This window comes from Mercenaria mercenaria, chromosome 1 (assembly GCF_021730395.1).
Source record: "Mercenaria mercenaria strain notata chromosome 1, MADL_Memer_1, whole genome shotgun sequence".
Lineage (NCBI taxonomy): Eukaryota > Metazoa > Mollusca > Bivalvia > Venerida > Veneridae > Mercenaria > Mercenaria mercenaria.
In genome coordinates this window covers 4,791,960-4,805,891 of record NC_069361.1, presented here as the reverse complement: position 1 = coordinate 4,805,891, position 13,932 = coordinate 4,791,960, and the positions used below count along the sequence as shown (strand labels likewise).

The window sequence follows — 13,932 nt, the reverse complement described above, 5'->3', positions numbered from 1 at the left end:
ATGACAACATAGTATAACAAAATATATATTACACCTATTGGCAATGTGGTGTATGGTACATAATTGTATATACATGTACAAGTCAGTTCAAAAGATCTTTTCTGAGTTTGCTTGCATACCATATATACATTGCTAAATTATTGACAATAATTTCATTAGAAGAAGACATCAATATATAGAACTTGTGTACATTGACATTCGTAAAGAATTTGTAAGGAATATACTTATGTCTGAGATCGCTATACACAGGACATTTAAGAACAAAATGATACTCTGTCTCTATATCGCCTTGACAAAGTCTGCAAATACGTTGATGCCTAGGAATATTATTATATCGTCCTATTTCAATATCCAAATCATGTGCTGAACATCTTAGTTTACTTAAAGCACTTCTAAATTTTCGAATATTTACACAATTCAGATAACATTCATGTTCAAACCGTAATTTAAAACAAGCATATGTGCTGAGTTTACTACTATCTCTAACCTTGCCAAACCATTCTTGGATACATTGGTCAATCAGTCTGCCTACAAAATTCTTAATAAATACATTTTCATCATGCACATTCTGTTCCAACCATACATATCCGAAGCCTACATTATTCAGTAAACTTTTGACTCTTGTAGCCCAGTTATTTTGACCACTTTGGTCTAAAATATACATCATATCATACGCTTTACGGACATATCTACTTTGATCTAGCTTTAATATGCGTAGCCAGTATTTTATTACTCTTTTAGCCGTAGAAACAAACATAGGATGTCTACCACAATCTCCTACAACCGCTGCATTGCATGTCCTACGAGGAGTACACATGTATCGTTTACAGGCGTATATCTGAGTCTGTTCAACTGATTGCATCTTATTTGTGCCCCAGATTTCCGATCCGTACAACAACACTGGTGAAATTTTCGAATCAAATATTTTGAAATACGCTTCCTTAGTCAACTGACCATATTTATACAATTTTGAAAGTAAATGTACAAGGACTCGCTTCCCTTTCAGCGCTTGTTCATTTGCCATTTTTGTTAAAGCTAGCTGGTTAGTGAATAGAACACCAACATATGAAAACGCTTTTACTACTTCAATTGGTTCATTCTTGTAGGTCCATCGTTCAGCTCTCGATAAAACGCCACCATTTTTATGTACCATGATTTTTGTCTTATTAACATTTACACGCAAGTTATAATCGTCACAGAAGGTGCTTAATATATTTAGTAAACGTTGCAAACCAACAACTGTATCCGCTGTCAAAGCTAAATCATCAGCAAAGAATAATGATAATATTTCTTCCGTGTGTGGGAAGAGCTGTATACCTGCATATCCTGATTCTCCAATCCGCTTAACAAGATCGTTTATGAACAGGATAAACATAATCGGACTCCCAGAGCAACCTTGCTTTAATCCGAGAGGACACATAAAACTCCCCGTCATATCTCCATTAGAACACCGTACCTTAGCCTTTACTAATGTATACATGGCTTTGATAGTATTATAGAGTTTTCCATTTACCCCATTTGATGACAATACTTGGAACAATTTTGGTCTGTTAATCAAGTCAAACGCCTTCTTAAAATCTACATATGCAACGTATAATTTGCCACCTTTTTTCGCCAACTGTTTGTCAATTAAAGCTTGCAAAACAAAGGCGTTATCTACTGTTCTGTACCCTTCTCTAAATCCTGCCTGTGGCTCCCCTATCTTCTCATATATATTTACGTAAAACGTCAAACGCCGACAGATAACGTTTGTATATATTTTACCAAGTACATTTAAAAGAGATATTCCTCTATAATTATCAGGTACGTTCCTATTTCCCTTTTTATATATTGGTACTACGATTGATTCACACCATTGTTCTGGATATATACCATCACTAAATATCCTATTAAATAATTTTATAATAATACAAAGCAGGCTTTCTATACTTTCTAGAAAAAATTCAGGAATTAGTTCGTCATTTCCTCCACTTTTACCTCTTTTCATCGACCTAACTGCTCGAGCAACTTCATCTGCAGTGATTTCACCATTAAACAATTCGTCAGTTATATCATCATCGTATTGTATATCTTCTAGCTCTGGGATTATGTTATCGACATCTAAATCACTATTAAACAATTGTTCAAAGTGTGTTTTCCATTGATCAATAGTAATATTTTCTTCCCTTCTAGTTTCCACTGTCATCCTTTTCAACTTTGACCAAAACGATTTTGCATTGGTATTCTTATCAATAAGTTCCTCAAGCTGTTTTTCATTGTATTTATGCTTTTGCTGGTCACAGTAGTTACTAAATTCACGTTTTGAATCTAGATATGCGTCAAGATTGCTTTTATTCTGTTTCGCCTGAAGACTCTTAAAGCTTTGTTTTTTAGATATTTTAAAGTTCTACATTTCGCATCGAACCACATTGGCTGTATAACTGTGTATGATTTTCTTTCTACTAGACAAACATTACCACTTAATCGCAGCTTGTCCGTTAATATTCCAACCAATGTCGAAATACTAGTATTATTATCTTCTATTCTAGTACAGAACTCTGTGATAAAAATTTGACTGAAATTACTTGATATTTCATGTTTAAATTGTTGAGTTCTTCTTTCATCGAATATGTATTTGATCTTAACATTTCGATTTTCATCTAGAACATCTCGGTTACCTTGAAGACCCTTAATTTCATATTCAAATCTGAAACTGGTAGATATCAGAATGTTGTTCGGGAAGCACGTATCTGTAAGTTATGTAAAAGGGACGTAGAATCTGAATACCATTTTGTATTAGTCTGTCCAAATCTTTTAGCTCTGCGAGAAAATTATATTCCTAGGAAGTTTTATACAGACCCAAATTTACATAAATTCAATGTTTTAATGAGTTCAACATCATATACCATTATTCTTAATTTAGCAAAATATGCATACTTTGCATTGAAAGAAAGGAAAAATATGTTAAATGCATAACCCTTGGTTTAATGCTCAACTCAGTTTTATGTACTGTACACTTGATACTGTTATTATGTCATATTCTGCATACCTGTCTTGAATTGTAAGGTATGCCCCATAGGTTTGTTTTGTTCTAAAATTGTATTAAAAGTGAGTTATACCTAAACACTTCACGGGCAACTGTGTGTACTTTTTGTACAGGTCACTGCAATTATATCATAGTGTCTTTTTGTATTATACCACATTTGTATGTAGTTAGAATTGATAGTAGTGGTTTATTTGTAATACTACATTCAACCCATTGTTGGGTACCAGTTTTGTATTCATATTAAATTTGCTGTATTTGTTTGATATGGGCCGGTGGCCATTGTCAAATAAAAAATTGTCATTGTCATTGATTAAGAAAATCAAAACACATGAATGCAGTTAATGAACTTATTTCAGATTAATGCGCCCGCCCGCTTAGCTTTAGCTCCACCTCTGATTCATGTGGGGAAGTTGGCAGTTACTTGCGGAGAACAGGTTTGTACTGGTACAGAAACCAGGAACATTGCTTAGGTTAACTGCCCGCCGTTACAGGACTGAGATACTGTTGAAAAACGGCGTTAAACCCAAAACAAACAAACGATAGTAATGCAGGCAGCCGGGACATTATGGAGTAATTGCCCTCAATGTAGAGATAAAACTGGATCTCTACAAAAATGTAACTTGCCACAGATGTGAAAAAAGGGACAAGGTTAAGCAAACAAGTGTCTAACGCTTCCGTCAGGCAGTAATAAAGAGAGCGAATCACCAGCGACTTCAGTCGTAGAAAGTATGGGAGATATCACTAACAGCATACCAAGTGTAGGAGAATTCACTAACGACATACCATCATACAATGATAAAGCAAATGGTTTTGGCTTAGGCTTTGTCATAGAGGAAGCGCGTAAGTCATTATTTCCACGTCTGACCAGTGGTAGACCACCAGCAGAGATAAAGTTTTGGCTTTGGCTATGTTCCCCGTCCTCAGGATATACCACCACAAGGTTGTCTGCGGATGTCTCTAAATTATTTTTGTACTTTTAGCATATGTAAATGTTGAGTTCTGCTCAACCCGGGGCTAGAGGGCGTGGACGGTAGCATGCATTTCCACTACCGTCCATGAACAGGCTCAATCAAACCGAGTCTGCAACATTTTCGTTTTTATCGTGTTGAGCGTTCTGTGGAGTTTCCGTTCGAGGTTTATTAGACAAGCCGTCAAGTTGTGAAATTTCCGAAAATATTTAAATATTTTCGTTTATTTGTTAAAAAAAATGTCAACAATTATTATGTCATACCATTTCACATGACTCACAGTATTTAATTCTAATTTCAGATTTACAGTTCGGCAGGCGATTAAATGGAAGTGTAACAATTGTGAAACGTATTATGGACTCTTTTTTCGTCACATGAAATAAGTTTGGTTTTTCACATGCAATTATACATGTACATTGTTTTGTGCCTAAAGACGTTATTATACGTAATGTAAAAATCGATTTATATTTCAGGAAAATTCCTCCTATATTTTTAGTCATGTTTTTTTTGCGTCAAAACTACAAAAACGTTTTATTTTGCTTCAAAATTGGGTATATATGTCAGACAGGCCGGAAGGAGCCGCTGGTCTTGAGCCTTGGACCCCTTCATTAAATACCTCCCCCTCCCACGACGGAGTAGGGTTTCCTGATGTGTTGGCTTTGTGTGTGTGTGTGTGTGTGTTCCTTTGTTTGTTCGTTTTGTCCTAATGTGTTGGCTGTGTGTGTGTGGTGCACGCGTCTGCGTGCTGTGGGTTTCGTTTTGAGGAGGCTGCGTTTTTGGTGCGTGGCATTCCCTGTTTGATATTTGTCTTTGTTTTTTAGGTATCCCGCTCGCAGCACACCTGACTTTGGCTTTTTCAGAAATTTACAAATATGTTTTTATAAAGATATTTTATTAATTAGAAATTTCATTAAAAAATTTTGTTGGTGAACGACAAGATGTGTAATATTTTGACAGTATGGATTCTGACAGTGTATCTATTTGTTGGTTGGGTCAATAAACGGTTGGTTGATTGGGAAGGTTTGCTAACGATCCCTCCAGCCTAATTCAATCTTGTGTTATGTTGTTTTTAAAGTGTATGTTCAAAGAGTGTAAGTGATGCTCGTGATTTATGCTCGTTTGAGAGTAACGAATTAGAGCATAAATAAATAAATCAGCAGTAGGACTACAGTGTTTGCCTCTGCCGACAGGGCAATAATTCAAGGATTTGCTTGCCCTGTCCCTTGTTTCTCAATTAATTCGGTTTGCCAGAGCGTGTAGTCATGACAAGCATTTCAATAAACGTAATCAATATATTACAAGTAAACTTCTTCATCAAGGCTATTAAAAATTGCGTAAATATTTTGCTAAATTTTACTATTGTAATTCTGATTTAGTTTTAAAATTCAATAGTAATTTAAAGACACTTCTGCGAGAAGGTATTTCTAAACCCGTTTTTATGGGGATGTGGTTTACAAACTTCGTAAGATCTTGTGTCATGGTAATTTTCCAAATGTATTTTGGTAAAATTATAAAACGTTTTGTTAAAAGAGGTTACGACCCAACTGTTTTGAGACATACCGCATGTTTAGTGTTCAACCCGTTTACAGTTGGACACTACGCTTCCCTCTTTGATTGTGACTGACGAAAGAGGGAGAGGACTCTATGATAAGCAGTTTATGTCGAGCCCGCTTGCGGATGCGAGAACATAGTTGTCCAAATGGCTGTTTGGTGTATGTGCGTGTGTGTGTGCGTCCGTCCGGATTTGTTTGTCCGGACCATAACTTTGACCTGCATGAAGCAATCTTGTTTATATTTGGCACGAATGTTAACCTCAGTGAGACGGAGTGTCATGCGCAAACTCCAGGTTCCTATCTCAAAGGTCAAGGCCACAATTACAGGTCAAAGGTCGAATTCAAAAATGACTTTTTCCGGAGTATTTCTTCTTCATGCATGGAGGGATTTTGATGTAACTTCGCGCAATTGTTCACCATCATGAGAAGGAGTGTCATGCGCAAGAACCAGGTCTAAGGTCAAGGTCACAGTTAGAGGTCAAAAGTCAGATACAAGAATGACTTTGTCTGGAGCATTTCTTTTTGATGCATAGAGGGATTTTGATGTAAAAAACAAAGACAATTATCAAACAGGGAATGCCATGTACCAAAACGAAACCCACAGTACGCAGACGCGCACACCACAAACACACATACACGCGCTCACACACAAAAAGCCGACACATTAGGACAAAACGAACAAACAAAGGAACACAGTGGGGCACCGCCTTGGAACGGTCAGTGGCAAAAACACCACTTGGGAGCTTAAACCGGTTTATGGTGCGCACCTAACCTCACTCTTACCCCCACCATGTTCCAAAGAAACGGGAGCTGTACGTCCGCCCCTACAAGGTCTTTCAATTTGTATAAATTATTTTACTGAGATTTGTTGTGGTATTAAGTGGACTTTAACTGAATATTGAGAATCCACAAATGGAAGTGATAAAAACATTTTCATTTTTCTACTACTTTATTAAAGGTCCATTACTAAGGGAAAGTGAGTTGGCAATTTTTTTCATAGCCAGTGCATAGACTTCTGCAAGACACTAAATAATGAAGATTGGCAGGTCAAAATTTACAGAAGGTCTTTGGAACTCAAAGAAATGTATGTGTATTATGTTGAAATTTCAATGAATCGACAGAATGACCCCCAGGTCTTTTTAACTTTCTTCATACTTCATAGAAAAATAATTGTACATATACTGCAATTTATTTCGAATTTCTACATACCAACTTTCATTTTCCAATAAAATGAAATAGTTTCTGTGCTTTTTAAAAGAAATTAAAATGTTCACTTTCCTTAGTATTGGACCTTTAACTATGATTATTTCTTAAATAAATATGTTAGACGAAACAACATCATCATCCCCACCACCATCCATCATTTTGTTAACCGGAGCCAGGCATTGCAAACATGATATTCTAGAGTATTTTTCTATTTAACATGGTGTTAAATTCAACAGCAGAAAGTAGCTCGGCGTGACGTCATTTACTGCTCGCAAGTGCTTTGTACATTTTAGGTCATATTAGAATATCAATTTCGCTTCTTGAATTTTGTAACTACCTGCATATTACGATGAAAGTAGGAGTACCAGCATATTATAATGGAACTGGGAATGACTCTCTGCACGTCATTTTCAAAATGCAAGCAAGTACTGGAAGCTACTATAGTACAATCTTGTTTTATTTTTAAGCTGTGGCGTTTTCTTAGTGAAGTTCTCTCAGTATTTATCTACTATCCTGAATTAATCGAATTTACTCATTTAATAACAAAAGTTCTTAAAGGAAACTTAAATTTGAAAACTTCATTAATAATACATGTACTTGTATACTAGTTTGTGTTGAACGAAAAATAATAGACACGGCAATGTGCTTCGTTCAGTAGTAAACCAAAAATGTTTTCAAACCGTAAAAAGTAATGAATGTGTTTTTATGTATCTGTTGCATAATCAAAGGAGCGTTGCATATTCTGCAATATACAAAAGATGTGTAGAGTCAACAATAATGTCGAATAGCCACATGACCCCCACATCATTACTACGCAAAGGCATGTTTTCATCATCTTATTATAACATATATGTTAGAATGAATACGAGTCAAGACAATATGGTGGTTTATTCTGTGATTTGCCAAAGCACGTCGTTCACATGCTTGAATATTTTGCCACTTCTAGTAATGGAATGGGTAATAAGGTGGAATAGACGTTGACACTGGGGGTATTTAAAACTGGACAGTTTCGGTCAAGTGTGACCTACATCAGTATGCCCTAGTAGCACGGTATATAATCAAATAAGTTCTGAGGTTTTGTAAAACAGACAAAAACGCGAAGGCCTTCAATATTTGATAAATATATCGCGTCAAACTTGCATGGACACCAGATGTGTTTTCCCCCAGGCATAAAAGCTGTATTTATACCTTTATTCGTCCTTAATCATACTGATGCTGGTTCTTAATATTTGTGCTGAAATTGATATTATCACCTATAAATCTTGAAATAGCCCTGACAAATCAAGTCGAGGACATTTAAATAGGTATTATAGCTCAGACATATCTTAAGTTGTTAGAGGCGATAGCGGGAATAAGATGCACTTATTCATTGAATGATAAATAAAAATTCAAGAATTAGGATATTGCTTCGTTAAAAATTTATAACTACGGAAACATCTGTCATGTCCCGTCAACCGAAGGAAAGGAAATGTGATGCAGGGAATGTTCATACATAATATTTAGGTTATAAACTGATATTAACTAATACATGTATTTGATGTAAGGCTTTAATTGTGAGACCAGACGGAAGAAACAATGGCGGCTCATGTCATGTCCATGAAGAGCAGCGGAGTAGGCAAACCGTGGAGGTCGGCATATGACAAAGAAGTCGAAACACTTCATTTTTCTTATTTGTGTGCATTGTGTTATTTCCATCCTGCATTGTGATTACGGGGCAAATTTCCTGATTCATGTTTTCTTTTAAGATGTGTAGTGTCTACTAGGGTCTCGTAATGAATACTGTTCTGCAAAATAAACTTAAATATATATCTGATACGTTTGCTTTTACCAGATATTTTATTACTTTCAACCTTCTGCAACGATTCGATAGTATAAATGCTCTTTTCAATATTCTCACTGAAACGTTATGGACTTTTACTGTATCGCAATATAACCTTTCTAAACAAATAGGCTTAACATGGAACATGTAACAGTTGTTTTCAGGTATTCTTCAAAACCTACATGGTCTGTCTTTATACATTTTATCATCTGCATCGTCCGTTTGAGAATATAACTGTTTCAGCTTTAACACCCCTATGCTCTGAACAATATATTAACAAAGAACTTTTCATTTTGTAAATCACAATGCCCACTTAGCTCAATAGGGAGAGCGTTGGTCTACAGATCGCGGGGTCGTGAGTTCGATTTCCGTGTGGGGTGTATGTTCTCCGTGACGATTTGATGAAAGACATTTTGTCTAAAATCATTCGTCCCCCACCTCTGATTCATGTGGGAAATTCGGCATTACTTGCGGAGAACAGGTTTGTACTGGTCGAGATCCAGGAACACTGGTTAGGTTAACTGCCCGCCGTTACGTAACTGAAATACTGTTGAAAAATGGCGTTAAACCTGAGCACTTGAAATTACCTTTTCTCAGCGGTACACAGGTTGTTCCTCGAGCTGAAATTGTTTGATTCTCACCATCTTCTACAGAGGTAGTTATATGTCTATCACCGGTGTCTATTTCGACAGGCACATCTGGCACTTGTGGTGGCTCATCTCGTGGTTGCTCTTTTGAAGAACTGGTACTTGTTTTGTCTCATTCGGTACTGCTTTATTGGGAGGCTTACCATATACTTGTTCAAACGTTGTACACTACGTACCAACCATTCATCATAAATGCTATACAAGACAAAAAAGTTAACACGCTGATAGGCTGATCGTGATTTAACTTCTCGCCTGCTAATTTTGAATTTTTCTAGCACATGATGGAATCCAGGGAAAACTAACGGGAACTGATTTAAGTTTACTTGCATAAGATAGTCCGCTATTACCAATGTCGCCAGTAATGAGGCAGATTGATGAATTTTAGTAGACTCTCGCACACCGTTACATACTTTCCACAGGCCACAACGTGCGTCCCAAGACAGAGTTTGATGACCATGCGTGTCGTATAACTTCAGTGCTGGAAAATGCTTTATACGCAAATCCTTCAAACCATCCATTAGTACTGTCGACAAGTTGTAGTTTGAGCAACGAATGACTTCATAGTGACGCCCATCGTGTGTGTACCCAATCTCCTCTTCGCACTAAGCAAATCAGAAAGTTTGTAAATGGTCACACCACTGTGAACGCGTAACACATTAGAAGTTTCACAAAAAAGTCATGTTGGAATTCCTCAAACATGCAATGCACTTTTCCCGCTTCATAAAGATCTCTAACTAGCGTGTGCACTGGTCGCTGACCGAGTACAAAAGGACAGCTTCCTAGAAGATCGTGAAATCCAGCAGCTCTTTGTATCTTGCTTTTCACTGCTTGAGATCTTGTCCATGCACTGCATGGAGTGATGCTGTTTTCAGTTGCCATACAAACTGTCTATCTCTCTAACGCTAAGAATCCTTTCTCATCCGTTAGATTACTACCTGCTTCAAGCCGCCTTGGTCTCAGATTTACTGAATAATAGCTGCAGTGCGCAAATGGCAAATGGAGACGCCCATAACATTTTCTCAGCAGCAAGCTCCAACTGATATGCTTTCCATATTGCTTCAATATTTCCGGTTGCAGAGTACTTCTCAAACAATTCTTTCAGCTGATCAGTCAAAAACAGTCCTATCTCTCTTACACATTTCATTTGTCTATGCACAAAAGGCACTAACAACGGTCGATTTTGTATTTGACGGAAAACGTCGACGTTTATAAAATCTGTGGCTAATAGGATACCTTTTAAACCTTGTGTCTCGTTAACAACCTCCAAGCGACATGTGTTCATTAAACGTTTTATTAAAAGATGTTATGACCCAAACTGTTTTGAGACACTCACCGCATGTTGGTCGATACGCTTTCCTCTTTGTGTCTGAAGGAACAGGTGGAGGACTATGATTAGTAGTTCTTAAAACCAACCAGGACTGAGCTATTTTAATTTCCGTCTTCTGGCCTGTTTCATCGGGCCCTAAAGGGTGTTTCCCCTGTTGCTCTGTCTTCTGCTACTGAGTACATGCGTTTTAGGTTCTTAAGGATTGCATTTATACGTACCTGTATACAAGAGCATTTTTGTGTTTTTCATTACATGCATTCTGCTGCCTTTGCGTATGTTAGTGTTTCTCCTGGCGGGGATAACTTTTATTTACACTGTCCTGTGACATTGGAACATGGTGGGGGTTAGAGTGAGGTAAGGTGCACCATAAACCGCTTTAAGCTCCCCACTGGTGTCTTTGCCACTGACCGTTCCAAGGCAGTGCCCCACTGTGTTCCTTTATTTGTTTGTTTTGTCCTTGTGTTTGTGTGTATGTTGATAGTGTGCGCGTTTGGAGAGGCTGCGTTTTTAGAATGTGGCTTTCCCTGTTGGATATTCTTCCTTATTTGTACGGACGACACACGACGGACATTGAGCGGTCACAACAGCTCACCATGAGCCTTTGGCTGAGATGAGTTAAACATACGTTATTTAACAAAAAGCAGCGGGGTCGTGGGTGTGTGTGTAGTTGGGGGGGGAGGGGGGGGGGGGGGGGGGGGCTAGGAGTGTAGAACGCAACCAAGCAACACAATAACAAAGCCGTTTTGATTGGGTCTGTTCATGAGAGGTAATAGAAATGTGCAACACCCCTCATACCCTCATACCCTCCTCTCCACCAACACCAGCTTAAGCGAATTTCTGATACAGTACAAATGATCCGAAAGGACCAAAATATATAACAACATCTTAGTCCAAGTACGCATATACTTTTTACACCCGCCACGCAAACTTGCAAAACTTAAAGAGACTGCTGTTGTGATAGTTAATTCTCAAACTTTGGTCATTTAATTAAATCAGATCAGTCAATTGCATACACAAAGAAGATTTCGCAAACAAAAATCTATCAAACAATTATGACAACGTTTTCAGAACATTAAATCAACTGAAAAATACATTTTAGTTCAAAGAAGATTATAATAATAAAACTGTTCCACTTACAGAATTACTTGGCTCTCTTGAGAAATGTCATGATACTGCAGCTGGTCCAGACCAAAAAAAAACAAAGACAAATATCAAACAGGGAATGCCACGTACCAAAAACGCAGCCTCCCCAAAACGAAACCCACGCCAAATCCAGTATCAACTTTTAAAACACTTGCAACAAATAATTAGAGCGCTTCCTCAAACTTTACAACATTACATGGAAAACTGCTTTTTCAAATCAAAACCTTTGTCTATTACTGAAACAACCCTGTGACCCCAAGCTACAGGTCAGAATTAATGTCAAAGCTGTTATTTATAGTTTATGTCCGGAGCACAGCTTCAAAACTATTCAAGGTATTGACTATAAACTTGAAATATATGTGGGTGGCGATCAAGCCTTTTCAGGAATGCAACAGTCCACATTACACCTCCTCTCTCCCCTACCACACATACACATTAATGCTCTCATCCCAGCCCCATTCCACTAAGAAAAAATACTTTTATTCTCTTATTATTCCATCACTGCCAACGTAGAAAAAAAACCCAACTCAAAACATACTTTTTTTACTCCTGATCTAGAACACTTCAGGCATATATTGCCCCGCTTTGCAGGCCTCTTATTAAATGTACTAAATCGTGTATCTGGTTCGACACATGGCCTGGTAAACATCCTCGTGATACGATATTACCGTAAAAGACGATTGCAGGAGAGCGTGTGCTCGTCTTTGTCATATGCCATCCTGGAATGACGCCGTAGCCTGACGGAACAATGGTAATAAATAACACAATTAGTGATGATAATCGGACAGCATTATGATAATCGATTAATCGGATATAATCGGAAGGCCTTCCTAGCGATTAATCGGAAAATAATCGGACTTAAACACTGAACCTTCCGTAACGTATTAACCATTAGCTCACATGACTAACTGTATTAGCATATATTTAGCAGTAGTATAATTGTGTGTGAAGTTTTAGCCCTTGTATGCACATTTCAGTGTGGCTAATTAAAAAGTATCTTTTATATACTGAGGTATAATGTGGCATTTTTATATGATTTGCACCCAAACGTCTGTGTGACTATCAGGACTCCCTGAGAAACTGACCATGTTGTCAGACCTAACAGCTCAATAAAAATGCTATTTTTGTCCCTATTTGTACATTTTATTATTGGTTCAAACTTCAATGCCCTCCAATTTTTTATTTCTAATTTTCTATTTATAACTATTTCTTGTTTATAAAATCACACAATTACAGCTGCATTTTAAAAATATCTACAAGCACAATGCTGATTGAAACTATGAAGTAAATCAACCTACATTACGAACGTGGGAGGGGTACCGTTATTTGCGGTCTTTACGGTATAATCGGCAAACGAAAATCCCCATTTTTTAATTTTCTTTCACTACTTCACCTTCACATATCTTGTAGAATCTAACTACTTCCACACTGGTGGTATAGTCTTCCCTGGATAGGGGAATATAGTTTTGATTGCGTTATTATTTTGATCAAATGCAGTAATATTGCTTTGCCTCCGTTTTGAAGAGTGGAAAAGAAATGAACCTAAAGCGGAAATACCACCAAAAAGACGCGTAACTCCCGAATAGGCTTAAAACTAGCATAAGTGTCAAATAATCGATTATGCAAGTTCATAATCGATGTCGGCGACTTTTGCTCATTAAATGATCGACAATCGATTATCGGCGACAATCGGAACATCACTAAACACAATCTCAAATACTATTTAAAATATGGCAATAGTTACTTGAAGCGTAGAGTTAACGCAAGTTATAACCCCTATGACACCCAATCTTTATGTCAGTATCCCGTTACAATTCAATGGTTCGATACTCAAAAGTCACATTTTTGTTGTGACGCTGATTCTTTACGCACATAACACGGCGTTACCTGATAAAAAGTGCAAGAAACGAATTTGATCTATTCCCTTTCATTATTAAATGTCCTTTCTCGTCGAATAGGATATACATGTTTTCCTTATTATTTTGTTCTGAACAAAGAAGGTCAATCTGAATGTGTACCATGTCAAACCACTAACTATTAGACTGTATGGACAGTATGTACTTCGCTTCACAGTATAACTAAGTTTCAATCACTATTTTATCCTTTTTAAAGCAGATCGGCATTTAACACAAAATCTAAACATCGTCTATTTTTATTCACATATTTTGCAATATAACTAGTAATTGTTTGCCACTAATATGTTAACACTTTTTATATTATATGCATTTTACATGAATGTTTTAG

At 37.1% G+C, this 13,932-nt stretch overlaps 1 protein-coding gene across 1 annotated transcript in view; it reads left to right on the top strand.

Moving 5' to 3' along the window:
* Positions 1-4,836, top strand: part of LOC128555600 (glutamate receptor ionotropic, kainate glr-3-like) — a 72,064-nt gene extending 67,228 nt beyond the window's left edge. The window contains exon 7 of the mRNA XM_053538392.1: positions 4,295-4,836. Within this exon, the coding sequence (XP_053394367.1) occupies positions 4,295-4,318 (24 nt within the window). The 3' untranslated portion in view covers positions 4,319-4,836. The remainder of the gene's footprint in view (positions 1-4,294) is intronic.
* The last annotated feature ends 9,096 nt before the right edge of the window (positions 4,837-13,932 follow it).